The sequence below is a fragment of the Protopterus annectens genome, chromosome 7.part0 (genome assembly GCF_019279795.1).
Source record: "Protopterus annectens isolate FY-2018-M chromosome 7.part0, PAN1.0, whole genome shotgun sequence".
In the NCBI taxonomy this organism is placed as follows: domain Eukaryota; kingdom Metazoa; phylum Chordata; order Ceratodontiformes; family Protopteridae; genus Protopterus; species Protopterus annectens.
Window position 1 is genome coordinate 1,792,069,183 of NC_056739.1, and position 24,522 is coordinate 1,792,093,704.

At 44.9% G+C, this 24,522-nt stretch overlaps 1 protein-coding gene across 2 annotated transcripts in view; it reads right to left on the reverse strand.

Moving 5' to 3' along the window:
* The window catches only part of LOC122807238 (SLAM family member 8-like), a 586,627-nt gene that overhangs the window by 80,833 nt on the left and 481,272 nt on the right, over window positions 1-24,522 (reverse strand). For both annotated transcript variants that reach the window (XM_044078321.1, XM_044078320.1), the window contains one exon: window positions 1,873-1,958. In XM_044078321.1, the coding sequence (XP_043934256.1) occupies window positions 1,873-1,958 (86 nt within the window). The remainder of the gene's footprint in view (window positions 1-1,872; window positions 1,959-24,522) is intronic.

The window sequence follows — 24,522 nt, forward strand, 5'->3', positions numbered from 1 at the left end:
TGATAGACAACCTATCCACGCATCATACTGTATAGACATCACATCACTAATAAATGAGAATTTAGCCAGGGACGTAGATACTTGGGATGAGAGCTCCCTCTTTTTTGACAATAATGTGATAAAGTTGTCATGAAATCCTTTTATTTTGCCCCGCTTATTGCCAAAGGAATACCATCAAGGTCTAAAGAGGTAATCATTTCCTTATACTCCACATTGATCATGACAGTCATTGAGTAGAATGCCCCCTTGGAGATGTATCTCACTAAACATATCAAACAATTAGAAAGATCCCAAAGGTTCCTAATCAAAACAAACCCAGGCCTAAAGTACCTGAGCTACCAAGAGAGGTTGGAAGTCCTCACCTTTTTTTAGTGTCCTATAGAATTTTGAGGGGAGATCTCTGTCTAACTTACCACAGCATTAGGGACCTGGTAGTCCTGGAACTCCTGTGTCTCTGTAATTCCAATATGTCTAACAGTACTAGAACCTGGGACCAAAATCTTCACCAACAGATGAATAAAACAATGGAGGGACAGACCTGGGACCAAAATCTTCACCAACAGATGAATAAAACAATGGAGGGACAGGTTTATAACACACCATCTCCCAAACATCTGGATTAAACTTCTGCAGCGTGTTAAGCAGTGTGACTCACTGTCTTCCTTTAAACATAATCTAGATGACTGGATGAGTGTCCACAAATTTACTCTAGGTTGACCGGTATGGCTCTCCTGCAGAAAGGAGGTGTGGTGTTAAGGAGGGTGGTGGCAAGGAGTGAATGGTCATAAGACTCAGTGGCCTTTGAATATTCATGAGTCTATAGTCAGACTGTAGTAGTGGCTGCAGAATCAAATTATGAGACTGGTGTCTGCATGGCAAAAGTAGAATAAATGACCAGTTCTGTCATTAAAAAGTGATACTATTTGATCACCGTTTAAGTCTTTGAGGCTCAATTTCTGACATTCTGGGCAGGGACTTACATTTACTAGACAACTGTGTAGCCATTATGTCATATAAATGAAAAGGCTACAGAACAGACATGTCTGTAGCTTAAACATTTACTTAGAAGTTCCAGACTTACTAGATTACATAATTCACATCCAAGTAACACTACTTTTTTAGTGACGCGCTAAATGTAGGTTGACAAGTCATAGTATCAAAAAAAGAAGAGTCAGCATAGAAAAACAACTTTATTTACTTAATCTTTGGTGAACAAATTTGAAGTGTTATACAGAAATCTTATCTGGTGTGGACAGTTGCCATTTCATTCAGAAAACTCGATCTGGAAAAGCACAGTGTGACTCACTGTTAGCATACCTGGATATAGCCCTTACCATAACCGTTTGACCTAAGTTCAGTTAGTGGCACAGGCACCTTGTGGAGCTGGTATGGAGAAGAAAGGAATCATGAGGATTTGCCTGCTCATCCTCTTCAGGATGGGAGTGATGGAGAGACATCCTGGTGGTGGGCAGTCATTCTCTGCAACTCCTCTGAAGACGCAGACTCAGAACAGTGGCCATTCCTGCTATGCAGGTGGGTTTGGTATATGTTGTCACCTTAGGGGAGGGAGCATTCATTGGCCATGCCACATAGCTGGCAGTGGTTTAGTAAATGAAACACAAACATGTAAGGAGGTAGGTCCTTATGTAGTGTGCATGTGTTGTTTTCTCTGAGTAATATTTGTAGCTGTCTGATCCTCTCACCTCCCACTGCATTTGTGTCACCAGTACTGTCAAAGTGGGGTTAAAACTGATAACTTGGCATATGTAGGCTGACTCAAGTTGAGTAAAATCCATGGCGGATATTGTGCTGCCATAAATGCTCATATAAGATCTTACTCATACTAAGGGACTGTCAGAAAAAAAGACTTACCAAGTTGCCATCCTCATGTAAGCTTTCCACCTCACGTAGGCTTGGCAAAGCACAGTCATCGTCAATAGGTTTAGAATTCTTATTATCTGAAAAAGAAAATTATATTGTTGCCAAGGTACTGTAAACTGTCAAGAATAAGCATATAGCACCTTAAGTATCAAGACTAAAAAAAGGATTAAGAAGAGCTGTTTCACTTAACTATTAAATTGGTACATTAAAAGGAAGATGGAGAGATACATGAGGTGAGGAGATACATGACAAAACGTAGATTTGACATGTAAGTAATCATCTTATCTGTAAAATTTTCAAAGTGTAATACAGTTGTTTTCAGCCCTATATGACCACGCTTAAATTCTGAGTATGACACTCCATTCTGCACACGCAGACTTATACACTGAGGCAGCTGGACCAGTCCCTAGTATAGAGGAGTTGCGTTGGTGAACTGGCTGGAGAGCACTGGGGCTTATACAGTGTTAGCTTCATAATGATCTTTCCTGATTGACTTGATGGAATATTCTGTCTACAGTTTTAATAACCCATATTCATGTGCAAGCACAAGTCTTTTTGAGGATTGGATTGGGAAGGGAATCTCTAGTGTTATCTTCTCTAGGCTTGTTCTAGAGGTGAGGTGGGGGAGGTGAGAAGGGCTGCTATTCAGAGAAAATACGGCTGCTGTGGTATAAAAAGAGGACAACTAGACTGAAATCTCTGGAAATGGGCAGCTTTTTTGTAAATGTTATAAGAAAGGGGCATGAGGAACGTATATGCTTCTTGCAGAGATCCAAGAGAAAGAAAATAATCATGAAAGCCAAACAAAATAGATTCCATAAGTTTTTCTCAATCCAATACCCAGCTTGAGCAGTAAACCTAGAGCTGTATGTGTATAACTGGTATGCAGTAAAAGACCCAGAGTTGTGTTTGTGTGTGTGTGTGTGTGTGTGTGTGTGTTTGTGTGTGCATGTGTTTGTGTGTGTGTGTGTGTGTGTGTGCACGCGTATGTTTGTAAAACTGGAATGCATTAGGAAACCCAGAGTTATGTTTGTATAACTGGGATACATTAGAAAAACTAGAGCTGTTTGTGTATAACTCGGATATATCAGAAGACCTAGCTGAGTGTGTATAACTGGGATAAACTGAGTGAAGTGACAGTTCTCTTTGTATGACTGGGATGTTAGTATGTGAATAACTAGGATATATTTGGATACCCAGAGTAATGTATGTATAACCAAGATATGTTACGAGACCTACAGCTGTGTGTGTGTGTGTGTGTGTGTGTGTGTGTGTGTGTGTGTGTGTGTGTGTGTGTGTGTGTGTGTGTGTGTGTGTTTTAAAATGGAATGTACTTAAAAACAAAGTTGTGTGTGTGTGTGTGTGTGTGTGTGTGTGTGTGTGTGTGTGTGTGTGTGTGTTTGTGTGTGTGTGTGCATATGTATGTGTAACTGGGTTATGTTAGTAGGCACAGATTATGTATGTACAACTGTGGTATGTCAGGAGATTTAGAGCTATGTGTGGGGGGGTTTGGTTTCACATTTATGGACAGTGAGCCATTGCTTGATGGAGTCTCCAGGATCACTGCATAGAGGTCATCTGAGGGAGTATGTTGTATAAGTCAGCTGGTCCTACAACTGATACAGAGTGTAGGGCAGAATTCTCGAGAATAAATAAAAAAATGAGGAATTACTAGCTCTTTGCAATGGTGCACAGTACAGCTAAGGACCTTATAATTTACACACAACAGATAACGTTACTCCAGGCTTTTAAGAAGCAGAAACCTGCAGGACAACTAGATTATGTTGTAGTTTTTGCTGTCCCTTTTGTTTTATTGGTAGACCTTATAGATAACATGCCTCCAGAAATAAAGCTTTGCAAATCAAATAATACAGTAATTAAACTTGAATAATTTTTTAAGTACGAATTTAAAGAGTTCATTTTGGGCTCTAAAGTGCATGCCTCACATACAGTTATATGGAGTTATTATTGATGAGTTCTTCACTGTTATTTATTTCAGAACATATAAGTTGCCAACGTGTCAAAGAAAGAATGCAATACCAAATTTTACATCCTGAGTATCATATTGGCAAAGTGTCATAAAATATTTAGATCATAGTAAGTACATGAGCAGTGGCATAAAACGGTCCTTAATGAGGGTGTATTTGTCTGAACTATCATAACACTGAAAACCCATAATACTGAAACCCATAAAGTTGAACCCATTTCACTGAAAACTCATAGCACCGAAAACTCCTAATGCTGAAAAGTGTAGAATTGTACAGAATTGTGTAGAATGCATGCACTAGTGTCATTTCTTATCATAGCAGTTATTAGGGGTGTGAGTCTAGCACAGAATGTGTGAATTGTGATGGTCAGCATCATGTTGTCCCACTAGATCTGTAGATGTCCATATTTGCTCTTAAGCACTTATTCACTGTGTGTGGTGTTTTTCTTTTCTTCACGGTTGTGCGATCATAAGTAAGGGGGTGTGGGGGGCATAGCTTTCATCTTCCTAGCACAAGAAATCTGGACAGAGCCTAAAATAATTGGGAGACAAAGACCCATAAAGTGGGACATATTTTAAATACTGCTCTAATAAACTCAGAAAGTTACTAGACTAACAGGATGTATGTTAACATACAGTTTCTGAAGGACGTGAAGTGTGAAACTCAAATGTATGTCATTATTGAATTATTATTTAGTGACTTCACTTCTCAGTGATTTGCCAGAAAACCACAAATTTTATGAGGAACAGGCAAAAAATGTTAGGCAAAAATCTGGACATTCTGTGAAAATCTGGACAGTTGAGAGGTATGGGTGGTGCAAGGGGGATTACCCACTTGCAAAAATATGGTTTTAGGCTATATTACTTGTAAAAAGGTTTTCAGTGTTATGATTTTTCGATGTAATGAGTGATATGGGTTTGACCTTATGAGTTTCAGTGCTATAATATACACCCATTAAATACACAAGACTGGTCTGCAGAGATTAAACTGCATGATTCATATCCCATTCTTTAAGTGGTTTAAACTAATTTGGAGCATTGTATTGGGGTATCTCGAAACCTGAGAATAAGGACCACCTGGATTCTTGGCTTATGGAGCTTCACTACGAACATGTATAGAAAGTGAGTAGAAAATCAGTCCTTTGCCCTAGAGAATGCTTGTGTTGCTGCAGGAATATGTTTGTTTCATTCTGGTGTAGTGGGGAAGCATTCATTACCATAAACTAGTTGGTAGTGGAGTGGAAAGGTATGAGGAAGATGTGAAGGTGAAAGTGGACCACATGTTAGACATACCTTCTGGTTCAAGGGCGGTGCTGGAGGGCGCATCAAAAGCCGCAGTCAAATTTAACAGGATGGCAAGAATTTGAAGGGAGATGCTGTTTGGATGAGGAGTATGAGGCTTCCCTTCATGTATTTGAGGTGGTTTGCCCAATTCTCATGTCTGCTTGGACTAACATGCTTGATTCATTTTTTTGCTCATGTTTAGCCGTATGCTACATGCTGCAGTAACATGTGTTACCTTAATAGTGTATTATTCTTTCATAGAAATGATGGTATCCCAGAAGAAGGTAGCAATGCTTTTATTTCTTAAATTTAAACTGTACCTAGTTTGAAGTCATATAATAAAGTGAGAAGTGTGGGGGATTGCCCTCTGAAAAAACATTTATTTGAGTTTTCTGCATATGTATTTGTTGAAAACCAGGTTTTCTTTAAATACTGCTGGAAATGTCCATTATGTAGTCAAATTAAGAATTTCCTGCTCTTATATACAAGGATATTGTTTTAAAGAATGGGAAATGAGGTGATATAGTAGAGACCGATTTATGGCTGCAAAGCTTTTGAGGACAGTTTCATTCCATGTAAAATGATAGTAAATTCTGCAAAGATGAGATCAATTTATGAAAAAAGACTCAATGAAATGTAGACTAAGTCTTGCAAGGAAAATGTCTGGCTGGTAGGTCTGTTGACGAGGAAGGCCAGAATGAGCCCAGTAGCACTGACAAAGAGGGTGCCGTCAGAGCTTTCAGAAATATCCTTCAGTACTGAAAGGGCCCATCAGGTGGAGAAGACAGATTCTTTGTGCAGTAGGCCATGACATCCAATTATTATATTTTAAGGGGGCAGCATGAGGTAGTGGTTGGACCGATTGAATAGAGCTTTAAATGCAGAATAGTAAGGATTAAACAGTTGGAGAATTACTCCCTATCCTTATACAGGTAGCATCAGGAATGTCTTTGGTTGATGCAAAATTCTGGCATGAAGGTGATTAAACTTGACTTCAGTTTCCTGATGTAATTATGGTAGACTATCAAGTGAACAAGTGAGTTTTCTCCCTCAAAAGGGGCAGCAGGAAGAGTCCATAAGACTGAAGTAGAGGTGGCCAGTCCCTGAAATGTCCCATATGTGTAGTCTGAAGCAGAGCTATTTCAGATTTAAGGGTCAATGCAGTGGAAGACCAGCAGAACTCATTCCCCTGGTAAACTACTGGAAGTAAACAATGGCAGGGTGCCTGTAGAAAAGAGAAGTGAGTACACAGGATGGGCAGTTCTGCTACTGTAGTTCTGGAGAGCAATTTGCAGATGTAGGTAGGTGGAGTGTCTGTGAGTCAGCTAGAAGGAACTACATAGAGAGTGAGCTATTTCAGAGGGGAACAGGACACTGTTGGCTGGAGGATCTAATGCATGATGTGTGTAGGGAATGTTTAGGAATGATGAACATGGCAAAAGCCATAGTGGAATGTAACTCAAGGAAAAGATGAAGGCAGTCAGGAGAATGAAGAGACAACAGTTTCACTTGGATAGGTAAAGCATGAGTAAGACGAAGATAAGCCCAAGGTTGAAAGAGTGCTGGAGGTGGTGTGGTGCAGGTGGGATAAGTAAAGCATGAGTAAGATGAAGATAAGCCCAAGGTTGAAAGAGTGCTGGAGGTGGTGTGGTGCAGGTGGGATAAGTAAAGCATGAGTAAGACGAAGATAAACCCAAGTTTGAAAGAGTTCTGGAGGTGGTGTGGTGCAGGTGGGATAAGTAAAGCATGAGTAAGATGAAGATAAGCCCAAGTTTGAAAGAGTGCTGGAGGTGGTGTGGTGCAGGTGGGATAAGTAAAGCATGAGTAAGATGAAGATAAGCCCAAGGTTGAAAGAGTGCTGGAGGTGGTGTGGTGCAGGTGGGATAAGTAAAGCATGAGTAAGACGAAGATAAGCCCAAGGTTGAATGAGTGCTGGAGGTGGTGTGGTGCAGGTGGGATAAGTAAAGCATGAGTAAGATGAAGACAAGCCCAAGGTTGAAAGAGTGCTGGAGGTGGTGTGGTGCAGGTGGGATAAGTAAAGCATGAGTAAGATGAAGATAAGCCCAAGGTTGAAAGTGTGCTGGAGGTGGTGTGGTGCAGGTGGGATAAGTAAAGCATGAGTAAGATGAAGATAAGCCCAAGGTTGAAAGAATGCTGGAGGTGGTGTGGTGCAGGTGGGATAAGTAAAGCATGAGTAAGACGAAGATAAGCCCAAGGTTGAAAGAGTGCTGGAGGTGGTGTGGTGCAGGTGTTGCAGATGGACAATGTATGCTGTCCGTATTTTTCACACTGAAGAGGAGAGGAGTGTAGACTAGGATTAAGGAGATCAAAGGCTGAAAGTGAGTTGCAAGATTATTCCAGTGTAGAATGGATGGGTTGTCAGAGTGAATGGAAAAATAAATAGAGGAGATATGCTGATATTGAGACCTTATTTTTCTGTCTGATTCCCTTAAGATTTGATTTCCTCAGCCTTTATTTGCTTAATATGTGATCATGAGCAAGTTACTTAACCAGATATTACTCCTAGGTCACCCCTGAATAGGGGCTGTGTGTCCAGAGGGCTTACCTGGTTAGAAATGGGTATTATTGTTAATATTAGCTGATGAAAAGAACTCTAGGTAATCAGCACTAAGTAATGTACTCTTTAAGCAGTTTTATTGCATGCTTCCTCAGCAGTGTTTGATTTTGAACTTGCTTACGTATATTATGTCATTGTATGTATATTCTTCTTTATTAGTGATAATATATTTTTGATGATGTGTATCGTTATTGCATGGTGTATTAATATCTGCTGGTGAAGGGTAAAGGACTTTTAGTGAGTGGTACAGGAGAGAAATGAAGACGGGGAATATTAGCTGATGGATGAGTAAGTAAGTAGCTGCAAGGAAAGGGATTAGGCCCATAATAAGTTTAAGAGGGTAGAGAGGCAAGAACTGGGATGAGTTCCTATTTCTTTTATTGATGATAAGGCATAAATGGATTAGGTGAGGTCTAAGAGGAGGGAATATTGTTCATAGGTCCATAGGCAAGTACTAGGCTAACTGTCCGCCTGGGCCATTTTAAGCTTAGCCAGTCTCCCTTTCTTGAGAAGCAAACCCTATATGTTGTGTTTGTGAGGTGAACACCTTAACTATTATACCACCCCCCAACCCCCATGTAGAGCTGGATGATGTTCTTCATCTCACATTGCTGCAGTCCTTACATATGGGTAGTCCGCTGTCCTCGGTCGGCCCGAATACCAAAGGCTGACGTCGGTCATGGGCGCTCAGATCTGACATCATAGCGTCAGGGTATAAAAGCGCATGACCGACGTCATATCCTCAGTCTTTTTTGCCGCATGGTCCGATGCAGAAGCAGCGTTGCAAGTGCCGTTCGGCGTTCTGAAATTTTCGTATTCTGAGTTTCAGACCGAAACCAAGTTGGGCTAAGTACCCCGTTGGGGAATATTTTTGTTTTTTCTTGCCTCAGTTAATTCCGGATGTCAGAAAAAGTGAATAATTGTATTTCTTGTGGGAAACAGATACCGCATAGGGATTATCACTCTCTTTGCATTCCTTGTTTGGGACCGAACCACGCGTAGTCGGGTGTCGGTTTTGTGCTAGGTTTAATAAGCACTATAAAAGAAGGTTAGATTGTGCTAGGTTAGTCTTTGGTAAGCGGTGTAATTATAATATGCCGTCGGATCCTCGACGCCCGCTTCCAAGAAGCGCAAAGACAAATCCTTGAAACCTAGACAGGTTGATTCGTCCGTTCGGACTCGGTCCTGCAGAAGCTACAGTGGAGCAGGTGGATCCGGCTGAAGTTTCTGTTGAGTCTCAGGGGAAACTTTGATTTTGCAGGATGTGGCCTCACAGGAGTCAGGTCAAGCTGAAGGGGCCTCTCAGGTTACTGTTCTCCCTTCTATGCCTAAGGTGGTTAGGCCTTCTGCTACTATTTCTAAGGCTTCTTCTAAGGGCAGGTCTGTTTTGCCTTCCTCTGGTGTCCCTCCAGGTACTTCAGGGTCTGTGCCTAAAAGCACATGCTTAAAATGGCAGAAGATTTGATTACTTTAATTAGAGGTTCTATGCCCCCTCCTGATAAGAGGCCCAGGGTGGAGCCTGAGTTGGAAAGTTTGGATCAGGCCTCAGACGACTCAGACTCTTCTGCTGAAGATATTCAAGATTTTCCCCCTTATTCGGATTCTGATGCAGAGGATTCCACTCCTTCGGCTTCTCCTCCAGAGGATTTTTCGTTTTCAGAAACTCTGCATTCCATGAGGGAGCATTTTAAGTGGGAAGGACAGGATTTCTCTGATTCACGAAAGAGGCTTAGGGAATTCTTGTTTTTACCACAGCATAGACCCTTGGCTATACCTCCTGTTTTGGATGTTGTTCAAGATGTTTTCTCGGAGGCTTCCCTTAATCCAGATTCTTTGCCTCCTGCCAGTTAAACCGGACAGGTATTACAGGGTGCCTGAGGCTCATAAATATCTGTATAAGAGTCCTAGGGCGGACCCAGAAACTATTAGTCAGGGGCCTAAGGGTGTTAGAGCTTCTGTTGTAAAGAATCCGGTTCCTCTAGATAAGGAAGCTAGAGCTTTGGATAGATGGGGTAAGAAGGTGTATACCTCTTCTACTTTAGCAATGAGGGCTTTAAATTGCCAGTTTCATATGTTGAAGTATCAGAATTTCTTCCTTTCTCAGCTAAAATCTAAAGTGGATGCTTTGGCAGAGGGCATAGAGTGTAAAGAATTGCAGGATTTAGTACATGTCTCTGAACAGGTGGGTAAGCATTCTTTGCAGTGTGGTTTTGATGCTGTACAGGCCTCTTCTAGGGTGGCTGCCACTGGATCAGTTCTTCGTAGGCACGCCTGGCTTAAGGATCAGAATTTGTCCGAGCATGTTAAAACTAGAATTCTGGATGCCCCATTACAGTCTGAAGTTTTGTTTGGTCCCCCTGTGGAGTCGGTTTTGAAGAAAATGGAAGACAAGGCTAAGTCTATGCAGACTGTTAAAGATTTCTTGCAGGTGCAACCTCCAAAGTTTAGTAGAAATTGGCCTACTAAGGGGTGGACCTACCCTTCTTCTGATTCTCAGTCTAGGGGTAGATCTAGACGTGGCAGGGGCAGAGCTCACAGTACATTCAGGCCTAGAACTTGGAGTTCACCTGCACAATCTACAGGTGAGGGCAGGGGCCAGTCCTTTCGTAAACAGGCCCAATGACCTGCATTTTCAGCTGCCAGATTCTTCTTCCCTGGCAGCTCCTTTGGGAGGAAAATTAGCACTCTTCAAGCAAAACTGGCTTTTAGTCACCCAGGACAAATAGGTATTGGACATTATAAACCGAGGCTACAAGTTCTATTTCCATACATTGCCTCCTTTCAAAGGCATGCCAGACGTTCCTCCTCGGCAAAGGATAGAGGCTCACAAGCAGATTTCTTTATTTCTTCAAATAGGAGCTATACAGCCAGTTCCTCTGTCAGAAGTGGGACTAGGATTTTATTCTCGCCTGTTTCTAGTACCGAAGAAAGGGAACACGTGGAGACCAATTTTGGATTTATCTATCCTCAACACTTATCTGGACATTCCAAAGTTCAAAATGCTGACGTTACAACAGCTTTTACCTCTGTTGGGAAAAGATCACTGGATGGTAACTCTGGATCTCAAAGAGGCTTATCTTCATGTTCCTATCAGGCCCAGTTGCAGGAGGTACCTGCGTTTTCGGGCTGGAAATTTACATTATCAGTTCTCTGCATTGCCCTTTGGCTTATCTACTGCCCAGAGTGTTCACAAAGGTTCTGGCTCCAGTGATAGCCTTTTTCAGGTTAAAAGGAATACAGATTTATCCTTATTTGGACGATTGCCTGATTATTGCACAACACAAAGACGAACTTCTGCATCATCTACAGTATGTGATGGTAGTGTTAAGATGCCTAGGGTATTCTGTGAACGAAACAAAGTCCAGTCTAGTACCCTCTCAGGACATGTGCTTTCTGGGTGTGAGACTGAATACAGCTTCCCAGATGGCCTTTTGACCCCGGACAAACAAAGAAGCCTTTCTCTTTATTTCCATCAAATGTCTCTACAGTCCAGGCTGACTGCAAGGACAGTCCTTCAAGCCTTGGGGTTCATGGCATCTTGTATTCTGGTGCTTCCCAATGCCAAACTGCATATGAGGAAGCTTCAATGGTATCTCAAAATGTATGGACACAACACTGCCAAGATCTAGACACTGTCATTCAGATAATACCTTGCATTCAGAAAGAATTTTGTGGTGGGCTCAGGAATGTCACCTAAACAAGGGACTCTCTGTGACCCGACCAGAGGCGAGTCAGATTCTAATGACAGATGCCTCGGACAAGGCTTGGGGAGCACACCTCAGTGGAAAATGGGTGCAAGACACGTGGCCTGTCAGACTTCAACATTTGCATATCAACTTGAAGGAGATGTTAGCAGTCCAATTTGCATTGATGGCTTTCAAGGATTTACTTCACCCAGGACAGGTGTTGATTCAAACAGACAACACTACTGTCATGTGGTACATCAACAAGCAAGGGGAACCCATTCGTACCCTCTTTGCAGGCAAGCGATGATTTTGTGGGAGACTGCTCTCAGTTTACACCTCAATCTTCAGGCAAGGTTTCTACCAGGAGCACAGAACTCCTTAGCGGACGTGTTGAGCAGACAAATTGTGGATCCTCACGAGTGGAAACTGGATCCTCATGTGTTTCAAAAGTTGACAGTGTTATGGGGGACTCCAGACATAGATCTGTTCGCTTCTCCACTAAATTACCAGTTGCCAAAGTTTTGCACAAAAAGGTTTCATCCCACAGCTTGGAAGGTGGATGCTCTATCATTCAGTTGGAGCAATCTTCATGTCTATGCCTTTCCACCTCTGCCTCTCATTCCCAAGGTACTCCTGAAGGCCAGAATAGACAAGACATCCATGATTCTGATAGCGCCGGATTGGCCTCGACAGCACTGGTACCCACTACTAAGGAGTTTGGTACGGGAGCCTCCATGGCCTCTGCCTTTGATTCCACATCTTTTGTCTCAGGAGGGCAATCACTTCCTCAATGTCAAGATTCAGTCTCTGCATCTCACAGCCTGGCATATTCTGTTTTAGACCCTGGAGGGTCTCAGCTTCCACAACAAGTTTTGAATGTTATTTTGGAGGCCAGAAGGCCTAGTACAAGGAAAGTTTACGCTGATAAATGGAGGAGATTTTTTCTTTGGAGCAAAGCGAAGGACTTTGATGTTTCCAAGCCTGATTTAAGTGTTTCTCTTCAATATCTTACTGAGTTATTGGACAAGGGTTTGTCTTTCTCCTCGATAAAGGTTCATGCTGCAGCCATTTCTGCTCACTATGACTGTGACCCTCCTTTATTTTCCCATCCTTTGTTTAAGCAATTTCTTAGAGGGCAAAGGAACATAAGCCCCCACGTAGAGCTCCTACTCCTGCTTGGGATCTCAATTTTGTGTTGGAAAAGCTTACTCTACAACCTTTTGAGCCTGCAGCTACTGCCGAGTTAAAGTATTTATCATGGAAGACTGCTTTTTTGTTGGCCATTACCTCTGCAAGAAGGGTTTCTGAATTACAGGCCCTTATGGCAGTGGAACCTTTCCTGATTTTTCATAAGGATAGGGTATCTTTGCGTACTAATCCTTCCTTTATGCCTAAAGTGGTTTCTAGTGTGGCCTTGAACCAAACTATTCATTTGCCTACTTTTATGCAAACCCTCAAAATAAAGGGAGAAGATTTTGCATACTTTGGATATTCACAGGCAGTTACGTTATTATTTGAGCAGAACCAAGGGGTTCAGGCAGTCTCAGCAGTTGTTTGTTTCTTTGGCTTTGGGTTCTCAGGGAAAACCTGTTTCAAAACAAACTATTTCTAAATGGATTGGGTTTTGTATTTCTTTCTGTTATTCCCATCATGGTAAGGAGATTCCGGCTGGAATCAGACCTCATTCCACTAGAGCTACTGCCACTTCTACTGCCTTTCTAAGGGGTAGCTACAAAGATATTTTGGAAGCAGCCACTTGGAGTTCAGTACATACTTTTTCCAAGCATTACCACCTTCCTCTTTATTCTAAGTCTAGGGCTGGATTTGCCACTGCAATATTACAGGGCATTTTAGCAGCCCCTAATGCTTTATGATTTTGCCATCCTCCCTTTACCTCTGCTTTGGGATTCTACCCATATGTAAAGACTGCAGCAATGTGAGATGAAGAACATAGTACAGTTTTGTACCTACCATAAATGTAGATGTTCAAAGATCCACATTGCTGCAGTCCAATTTACCCTCCCTCCTTCCCCTCTGTAGTTTGGCATGGTTATATGGTTTGGGTGATGGTTGTTGTTGGGCATGTTTTTGGGAGGTATCCTGTTTTTGGGCTGTGGCCTTTCTTTTTAGGGCCTTCTGACATCTGGGGCAAGAAAAGACTGAGGATATGACGTCGGTCATGCGCTTTTATACCCTGACGCTATGATGTCAGATCTGAGCGCCCATGACCGGCGTCAGCCTAATACTTTGGTATTCGGGCCGACCGAGGACAGCGGACTACCCATATGTAAGGACTGCAGCAATGTGGATCTTCGAACATCTACATTTATGGTAGGTACAAAACTGTACTTTATCATTTGTCCCTTTGCCTTGCTTTTTGTTTACTTCTGCATGAAGTGTAGGCAGACTGTGAAGAAGCACAATGGCTTAACTTGGCTGGTTGTGGGGGAGAAGCAGTAGTGTGACACTTGTCCTTAGGGCTGTAAATGATGTATGTTGGATGAAGAAGCTGCCCACACAACAGACATATCAAGCCTTGTACAGGTTTTTGTCATATGAATAATATTTTTCAAGTAGATATTACTGGCGGAAGTGCGCTACTTAAAAATGCTGCATCACAGCTCATGGTTCTTGTGTTCATTTCATGGCAGGGGTGCCTGCTGTGTACAGTCTGCATGTCCTTGTGTTCATTGTTTACATGGGTTTTTAGCAAGTCATAAACTTTCCTCCCATAATAATGTCATTAGTGAAATGACAATCCTCTAAATTGTCTTTAGACATCCATCTGGATGAGGGAAAGTCAGTACATTCAGCTTACCTTGACTTGGCCAAAGACTTGGGGTACACAAGTTGTCAACAATCTCACATTTGACCATCATGTTGCAACAGTGGTCAGAAAAGCCTTTTACTTGGTTCATCTCATAAGTAAAGGGGTTGCATCCAGACAAAAGGAGGTTATTACCTCTCTGTACTCCTCCCTCATTAGGCCAATAATCGAGTACAGTGCCCCATTTGGTATGTACCTCTCCCAACACCTGCACCAACAGGAAAGGCCACAGAAATACCTCACAAGGAGAATCCATGGCCTCCAACACCTGTTCTATGTGGACAGGCTCAAATCACTATCACGCTACTCTGTATCATACAGATTGCTCAGAGGTTATCTGTGTCTCACCTACAAGACAATCTCAGACCCTGCTCTACTAGAGTTGCCCCATATCCACAAGTCTAACTCCTTGCGTAGTACCTGATTGAAAGGCTTAAATCTAATATGTGACGTTAACAAAACCTGCTAGAAAGACAGGTTTCTCTCCCAAAGACTACCCTGTCTCTGGAATAGACTCCCCATACACATCAAATAAAGTATGTCGCTGACCCTCTTCAAGCGCAACCTTGATGAGTGGATGGGCAACCACAAGTTTGTCCCAGGGGTTCCACCTGTGTCCCTCACTAACAGGGGTAACAGGTGCTGATTGAGGTTTCTCTTTTGAGGATAAACTCTTGGCTAGGCTTGTAAGGGCCCCAGAGTCACTAGCCTAGTAATCTCCTATGATCCTATGTGGTTTGTGTGGATATGTGTGCCTGCATGTGTGTGTGTGTGTGTGTGTGTGTGTGTGTGTGTGTGTGCGTGTGTGTAAGTGTGTAAGTATGTGTAAATATGCACATGTCTGATTTAATTTCATCAGCTGAGAAGTTCACTTTAAAATGCAGGATCACATAATCTCAGTTCATATTACAGGAGATGCTAATTCTAAAGAGCATTGGCTGTAAGTCTGAAGAGACAGTCACTGAAGTACACAGAACAGGGTTCACTGGAAATGAACCACATGCTGCTTGAACAGTAACAGGAGCAAATGTTAAAATAAGGATCAGATGAGTATATGTTTCCTTTACTGTAACAGTGGAGAACTTGTCTTCATTGAGACATGTTGGGTATCCCTATCAACTCAGAGCAGTGCTGTTGTAGTCTTTATTCCCTCCTGGCTGTACTGCTTACGTGTCTCGTTTGCATTGTCTCATTCAAGGTCTAGCATTTCCTTATTCTTACTTCCATCTCTGTTTTGTGAAATGGTCTGATGTTAGAAATGCTGAAGTCCCCGCTTCTTTTACACAAGCAGTTGACATGCTGGTAGTTGATATGTCATACATAACTGGTTGAGGGTAACACCAAGTATCATATGGTGCTAACTGTACAGCTGCTGCTTTGTACATTTGTCTTGGAAGTAGTAGATGATATGATAGCAGTCCTGTACTCAGCAACTTAGACCTGTTCTTGCTTTTTGAGATGTATGCCACAGAAAAGATGGTTGACATGTTGCATTGTATCACAGTGCTGATCTTATATAAATAGATCTGAAGTAGGACTTCATTTGTCAGCAACCTTTGGGATACGGATCCAATCTTGGATCCGAGCCGGCAACTTCTATCACAGCATAGATCCGAGCTCCTAGCTCCTCCCTTTACCCATAATCCCCTGCTAACCCTGACTGACCTCCGATCTAGTTTGCCGCTCTTCAAGCAACAGCTAGATTCCAGAGCTCTTGGTGTATTCTTGTGAGAAAAGAAAATTTTAAATTCTTTCTTGTACCTTTTCTGAGCGAGTGTTTGTGTGTGTGTTTAGGTGGTCCCTGGTCCTATTTTAACTACTTTAGCTTAAATTAGCTTAAAATTTTTATCTTATTTCTCCTCCCTGCCCTCGCTGGTCGCAGTGTGTGTGTGTGTGTAGTGTGTAGGGGCCTAACGTGTGCGTTTTCCTTTAGTGATGTTGGAGGCCCCTAAAGCTATTTTTTTGAAATGCACCGAGTGTGGTCACAAGCTTTCACTGGCTGATGGCCACACTCGGTGCGTTAGGTGCCTTGGGGTTGAACACCTCTCCTCGGGTTGCGCGATTTGCGCCACGTTCAACCCCAGGGCACTTAAGGATTGGAGGTCGAAGCTGGTTCTGGCGGGCTTTTTGCCCCCAGACCCGGCTCTGGTCTCCGGTACTTCTGTGACCGCTACCCAGTCTTCGGTAGCGGCCACTCCTGCCCCCCCTCCCTCCGACCGGGACTCAACCTCCCACTGTGGCTTAGGAGGTGAGGGAGGCCAGGAAAGAGAAGCGGAGGGAGATGCACCTTAAGCAGCGGGCCGAAGAGTCCTCCTCGGCCCCGCCTGCCAAACGGGCTTCTCCCTCCAGGGTTTCTGGTTCACCTCCTCCTCGGATCCGATCCCCTTGCTTCTCACCGGGACCCGAGGAGGAGGTGACCCGGTCCCCGTCGAGGTCATTGAGGCGGCACTCCAGGCCTGCCTCGGTGGCCTCCTCGAGGTCCACCTTCATTATGTCGGATGCGGACATGGACCAGATGATGAGGAGGTTCATCCAGGCCCAGATGCAGATGGGAGTGCTCTTGCCTCCCCTCCCCTCCCCTCCGGGGGGAAGCTCAACCCACTTTTTTGCCCCTATCGCTCCTTCTCTGACCTGACTCCCGGGTTCGGAGCTGTCGGAGCCGAGCCGCATTGGATCCGGGGGTGGGTCGGATCCGACAGTGCTAGGCACTTCGGCTTCGACTATTCCCTCGAGTTTGTCAGATCTGACCTCTCGGAGCCGTGGGCCGAGCTTCGGATCCGAGGGACTCTGTGTGCTTTCGGCCCCATCCCGGTCAGAGCGCGCGGGTCCTTCGGATTCAACAGTCTCGGCCCTGGGTCCGATCCCTGCCTCGGATCCGAGTGGGAGTCGGATCTCGGATCTGTCAGAGAGCGGCTCCCCCTCGGCTTTCGCAGTGGTGGAGAGGGTACTGTTGAGTACATCCAGGCCTCCGGTCCCGGCTTCGGCTCCTCCCTGCACTCCCTCTCAGCTGGTCCTGGCTACCCTCACCCGGCCTTCGGGGCAGCGTGCTTCAGCGCCTCTAGGTGTTTCATTGGAACAAGATATTGCTGGTGAGGACTCCTCGGACAGCCCCCCCAAGGAGGTTCCTCGCAAGTCGAAGTGCAAAAGGAGGCACATGGACTCCCCTGAGTCCCTCACAGAAGATACGGACTTTGATGAAGGGGAAGGCTCCCCAAGGTCACCCCCTGAGGATGTCTCCTTTGGAGACATCATGGAAATGCTCAGAATCCGGGGGGGGTGGTCAGCCCCCAAGGCTTCTTCCGACGAGTCCATATTCCTAGAGGCATTCGAGGCAGGGCCGTCTACCTCTTGGGTGTCCCCTCCTCCCGACCCCTTGGTGGATCTTATAGCCACTAGGGCTTGGAGGGAGCCGGACACTGTAGAGCCTATTCCCAAGCGCCCGGACAAAATCTTGAGCCCCCCCCCCCCGTCAGAGAGAACCCATTGGAGCAAAGGTCCCCCTGTGGATGCCATGTTGGAGGCGGTAGCCACCAAGAGAGAGTTGGCTCAGGAGAACCCCACGGTTCATCCCCTGAGCAAGGAGTCTCATGCGATGGACCGCCTTGGGAAGCGGGCCTTCAGTTCAGCGACCTTCTCCTTGAGGGCCATGAACTATATGGCACACGTCATTCGGATGCAGCGGGATCTAATTAAAGAATACGCTGCTTCCCCCCAGGGTCCATGTCAGAAGGGGACAAGCAACTGTACTCCTCCCGAATGTCCACCCTACGTTCTATTTCCAACACCTCTATGCGACTCTTGTCTCACGCCACTGAGGGAGCCGCTAGAGCAGGCAGAGTCAGGCTGGTCATGAGGAGGCAAGCCTGGCTCCGACATTGTGACTTCTCGGAACCCTTTAAGGCATCATTTGCGAATGCCCCTTTTGATGGTTCTGTTTTGTTTGGCAAAACCGTTTGCGACACCCTTGTCCAGAGCGAGAAAGACGGGAAGACGTTGTCTGACGTTGGAGTCCGCTTCTCTGCTCCCCAGAGGTCCTTTACCAAGAACCAAAAGGGTCAGAAGAAGATGTGGTTCCAGAAATCGCATCAGTCCCAGTCTGCTCCGGACAACCAGTCCTCTCGTGGCAGAGGAGGACAGGGAGGACGCCGCCCTAGAGGCAGAGGGGGTCCCAGGAATTTTGGGTCCAGAGAACTTTTCTCTGAGAGGCCCACACAGAACCCCTGAGGGTTTACCCGGCTGCTCCACTCTGGAGGCAGTCGGGGGACGTTTTTCGAAGCACCTAGCAATGTGGGAGTCCATAACAACGGATCGCTGGGTGCTTCGGGTTATATCCAGAGGATACCAAATTCCCTTTTTTGTAACCCCCAGAATCAGAAGCCTCCCCAATGTACCACCCAATCAGAGGGAGGCGGCTGCTGCAGAAATTCAGCAGCTCTTACAAAAAAGAGCCGTCCAGCCCGTCCCCCCAGATCAGCACGGATCAAGGTTTTACTCCAGGTTCTTTCTGGTGCCAAAAAAGACGGGGGACGTGAGGCCCATCTTGGACCTCTCTCTCTTGAACCTGGCAGTACCAAAAGTAAAGTTCCGGATGGTCACTCTGCAATCTATCTTCCCACTACTACGGGAGAACGACTGGATGTGCTCAATAGACCTCAAGGATGCGTACTATCATATTCTCGTAGACAGACGCTCCAGGAGGTTTCTCCGCTTTCGGCTGGGAGCCAGCCATTTCCAGTTCAGGGCCTTTCCCTTCAGTCTCACCTCAGCCTGCAGGGTGTTCACCAAGGTCTTGGCAGCGATAGCGGCCCACCTGAGACTCCAGGGAATTCAGGTCTTTCCGTACTTGGACGACTGGCTCCTTACCGCCCCAACAAGGCATCTTCTTTGCTCATGCAGGGATTACTTCCTCAATCTGGCTCCACTCTTAGGGTTGGCCATCAACATGGCCAGGTCCTCCCTGGCTCCTACACAAGTGTTGGATTTCATAGGGGCGAGGTTGGACTCCAGACTGATGCTTGCTTTCTTGACTCCAGATCGGCTTCAGAACCTGAGGTTGCATGTGCAGGCCATCCTTCAACTTCAAGCTCCTTCGGCGGAATTGGTCCTGAGGGCTCTAGGATCCATGGCGGCAGCAATTCCGCTGCTGCCATTGGCCCGGTTGAATATGAGGGTCATACAATGGACACTCCAGGTACAATGGTCCCTATCTCGCAATCCCCTGTCTCATCCCATCCCCCTAAGCAGGGTTTGCAGAAGGTCGCTCGTGTGGTGGCTCCAGTCCTCCAATCTCCACATGGGACGCCCCTTCTTGCTGCCTCAAACAGGGGGAACCAGGTCTTACCCAGTCTGCCGCGAGGCCATGAGAGTGTGGGAATGGGCGATATCCACCAACCGCTTTCTCATCGCAACGCACATTCCGGGACGGTCCAACATATTAGTGGACAGGCTCAGTCGTACTATCCTGACTCCTTATGAGTGGTCTCTCAATCCTCTAGTAGCAGAGCAAATATTTGCCCGATGGGGGCGACCTTGTTGCGATCTTTTTGCCTCTCACTCAAATACCAAATGCAACAATTACTTCGCTCTGATCCTCCCTCCGGGGGAGTCCCCAAGAGACTCTCTAGTTCATGCTTGGCCTCCCGGTCTGCTTTATGCTTACCCGCCTCTGCCCCTGATGTTGAAACTATTGTAGAAAGCCAGTCAGTTGGGGAGCAAGATGATCCTCATTGCCCCATTCTGGCCTCGTCAGACGTGGTTCCCTTACCTATGGTCTCACATGATTCATCCGCCCTGGATGCTGGATCCCCTTCCGGATCTCATCTCACACCCCCTGGGTCTTCCGACTCCGAACCTGGCCAACCTAAAGCTGACGGCTTGGTTGCTCCAGTTCCACTCTTGATAAGGACTCCCGGAATTTCATCACCAGTCAAAGCCATCCTTGTAACAGCTCACAAGCCCTCCACCAGAAGGGTCTATCGGAGTAAATGGAAACGTTTTTTCATCTGGGCGGAGCACCGTCATTTAGATCCTTTTACGGCGCCGGTAGCATCGGTTCTAGATTTTCTAACTTCTCTCTTTCACCAGGGGGCTAGTTCTTCCACGTTCAAGGTACAACTTGCTGCAATTTCACACTATTATGTAGGGCAGGAGTCAGGCCCGCTTATTACTTCCAAACAGTGTAAGACCTTCCTTAAGGGTACCTTCCTTCTCAGGCTCCCGGCCAAGGAGGTGGTACCTCCATGGGATTTATCCCTAGTCTTACAGGCCTTGACTAGCCCCCCTTTCGAGCCGGCAGCCACTATTGATCTTAAATACCTCTCTTAGAAAACGGCCTTTTTGGTGGCCATAACTTCAGCCAAGAGGGTCTCGGAACTCCAGGCTCTCTGTGTCAAACCACTGTATTTGATCTTCCACCCAGACAGAGTTCACCTCAGGATCAATCCGTCTTTTCTACCTAAGGTATCGTCGGAAGCTAACATTAATCAATCTATTAATCTTCCAGTATTCTTCCCCAACTATCAAAACAAAGGAGAGTATAAGCTGCATTCTTTAGACGTGCACAGACAACTATGTTTTTATACTCATCGAACTACTGGTCATAGGCAATCCGATCAGTTGTTTGTCTCCTTTGCCAAAAACAATCTCAGCAAGGCGGTTTCTAAGGTTACCCTCTCCCGATGGATATCTAGTTGTATTCTCTTAGCATATCAGAGCTCGGGAAGGCCTGCACCTCAGGGAGTCCGTGCTCATTCTACGAGGGCCATTGCTACATCGGCTGCTTTCAAAGCTAGAGTTTCTCTGGATGACATTTGTTCCGCAGCCACTTGGGCTTCATCTCATACCTTTATAAGCCACTACAAAGTAGATATTGTCTCCCGAGGTAGGGCGTCTTTTGGCTCTGCAGTGCTCCGGAATATCCTTCCATGAAGGCCACCCAAGATTTAGGTAGCTGGGGACTCTGTCCCAAAGGTTGCTGACAAATGAAGTCCTACTTCAGATTTAGAAGTTATGTACTCACCATAACATTCCATCTGAGTAGGTATTTTCATTTGTCTGCAACCATCCCCCCCTCCTTCCCCCTGACCAAAATTATCCTACTTGGGGCTCTTTAGATTAGTTCCCTCTGGGACACAGTTTTAGCTGTGCTATGGGGCAAATGTGATCTGAGGTCAGTCAGGGTTGGCAGGGGATTATGGGTAAAGGGAGGAGCTAGGAGCTCAGATCTATGCTGTGATAGAAGTTGCCGGCTCGGATCCGAGATCGGATCTGTATCCCAAAGGTTGCAGACAAATGAAGATACCTACTCAGATGGAACATTATGGTGAGTACATAACTTCTAATTATGAGAAAATAACATAAATTAAAATATTTAGGAAAGTGACTAGATGCTTTCCTGCCTAACCACAGTGTCCTCCCCCACCTTTGCATTATCCACATGTGTTATGCCTGCCCGAGGCATTTCCAGATTCTCTCAGTGTTTGTGAGACAAGTGTTTACTTAAGGATGCTATTTGCTACCATTTTCTGTCTCTGTTCCACTTGTTCTTCCTGTTTCACTGTGAAAGGCTTGTAATTTGTATTCAGATGTGTAAGTAACATTTTCTTTTTTGTATGTTCACATTACTTAGATCTGACACATTGTATAACTTTTTACAATAAAAGCATTTTATATCCTTTGAAATTATTGCCATGTGTCTCCAGATGTTTGTAATTATTAGGCTGTAACTGAAAATAGGTACTTATGAGCAGTGAATATCCATGCTTATTAAAAGGAAATTATTGCATTTGTGCTATATACACTGTCCTGCTCCCTGCTTCTGTTATTAAAATTATAATTACAATGTACTGTTTAGACTAAACACGACACTGGTATGGGGCATAATATAATGTCTGTACAAATGTCTGAATATATGGGGCTGAAATAAAACAAAACTAAAACCTTTGTTGTGTAGATTGTTTTCTTACACTTGAGGTTATGAAAGTGCTTATATTTAAATATAAGAAAGAAAACTACAAAATTCAATTTCAGACAGGTGATGTAGTGAGCCCACTTTCAACCCAGGATCTTGTGCCTTTTCAGGATCTTGACATAGTGAAATTATTTCAAAGTATGAATGCATAGTTACACTCCAGATCAGAAAATATTTTGTTTGAAAATTACTGTCTTGGCTTGTTTACTATGAGTTTATCATAGTCAGGTCCCACAGTGTTATGAACAATGTAAATTCATAGGAAAGTTGCAGTAGCTTTCAGGAAGAGAATTGAGGAGTTGAACTACATGACATGTATGGGTGTGAATAAAAAGAGACTTATCCTACTGAGTAGTTTGACAGCATGTTTGCTTATTTGAAACCAGATGAAATCTCCATAGATTCAGAATATCACATTAAAGCTGTAGAAAGAAGCACTATCCATTTTATAAAGCTGAAGAAGTGATACTCATAATGCCAAGGGTAAATTTATTTTCTTTGCTTGATGTAAACTAGGGATTTTTTTTTCAAATCAAGTTTTATGAAATGATTACAAAGCATAAAACCAGTTTACAAAACAGCATCTTTATTAACTAATGACAGAAATCAAGTCTTCACTCAACAAGTTTTGAGCAAAGCTCTTTTTTAAGTTTTAAAATCAGAATTTCAGTAAATCAGCACTTGAGAAACAGGTGTCAGGAGTGATTTGTGACAGACTGGTACCAGTAAGAGTGAAAAGGAAGGTCTACAAGAGGGTAGTGAGACCAGCTATGTTGTGTGGGTTCGAGGGGGTGGCATTGACAAAAAGGCAGGAGTCGGAGCTGGAAGTGGCAGAATTAAAGATGTTAAGATTTGCACTGGGTGTAACAAGAATGGACAGGATTAGTGATCAATATATTAGAGGGTAAGCTCAGATTGGACGGTTTGGAGACAAAGTCAGAGAGGTAAGATTGTGTTGGTTTGGACAGGTGCTGAGGAGGGATGCTGGGTATATTGGTAAAAGGATGCTAAGGATGGAGCTGCCAGGTAAGAGGAAAAGAGGAAGGCCTAAGATAAGGTTTATGGATGTCCTTCAAGGATGCATCTGCAGTCCTAACAAATGGGTTGTCCTGCCTCAGGCAGCCCTTCGGTCGGCCGGATTCCAAAGTCTGGGTCTGGCCTCGGCTGATGTCGCACTTCACCCGACGTCACTGCGGCTGTCAATTGGGTATAAAGGCATCAGCCGACGCCATTTTCCTCAGTCTTTCTTGCCGCGCGGTGCCCGAAGCAGAAGCTGTTCGCAAGTGCCGGTCGGTCAGATCCAGAGATTTCTACTACCGAAGACTTCTAAAAAGCTAAGTACCCCATTGGGGACTCTTTCTTGCCTCAGCCGATGTCAGAAAAAGTAAATAATTGTTTAACTTGTGGGAAACAAATACCTCATAAGGATTTCCACTCTTACTGCCTTCCTTGCTTAGGCCCAGACCACGACGTAGCAGCTTGTGTAGCCTGTACTTCCTTCAACCGACGGACACTTAGACGTCGGTCGGAGTTTGCGGAGGAGTTTTTTGGTCCCGCTTTTGCTTCCAAAATGCCGTCGGAGACTCCGACTTCACAATTAGCTAAAAAACGTAAGGAAAAGGACCGACACTCGCAGTCCGCGGTTTCGGCCGAAACCACGGTTAAGCCAACCGCGAGTGTCTCGGTTTCGGCTGAAACCGAGTCCTTGGTTCTTCCTTCGGCCGAAAGCATTCCTCCTGCAGCCGAGGCCTCACACAGCATGGCTGAATCTGCTACTGAAATTTCTCCTGCTGTAGCAGGCACCCAGGATTTATCAGATACTATTCCTTTAGACATATCCACTCTTACACGTGGAGCTGCTAGGCCCCCTGCATCCATGTCTATCAAGGCTTTCTCTAGGGCTAAAGCAGCTAAATCTTCTAAGGCCTTGCCTTCTAAAGGCCCCTCACACAGGCCTAGCTCTAGTTCCCAAATGCTTAGCCTGGCAGAGGATCTCATTACTTTAATCAGGGGATCCCAACCTCACCCTGACGGGGCCTCACATCCCCCTCCAGAGAAGAGGCCTAGAGCAGAGCCCCCTGAACCAGTTTCTACGGATTATTCTTCTGATGATTCAGAAAACTCAAATCCTCCAGAGGGCCCTTATTCTCCATATGAGGATTCTGACGCAGAAGACTCCATTCCTTCTGCCTCTCCTCCTGAGGAATTTTCTTTTGGGGAAACATTGCATGCTATGAGGGAACAATTTCAATGGCAGGGCCAGGATTTTTCAGATTCAAGGAAACGGCTCAGGACCTTTTTGCATTTACC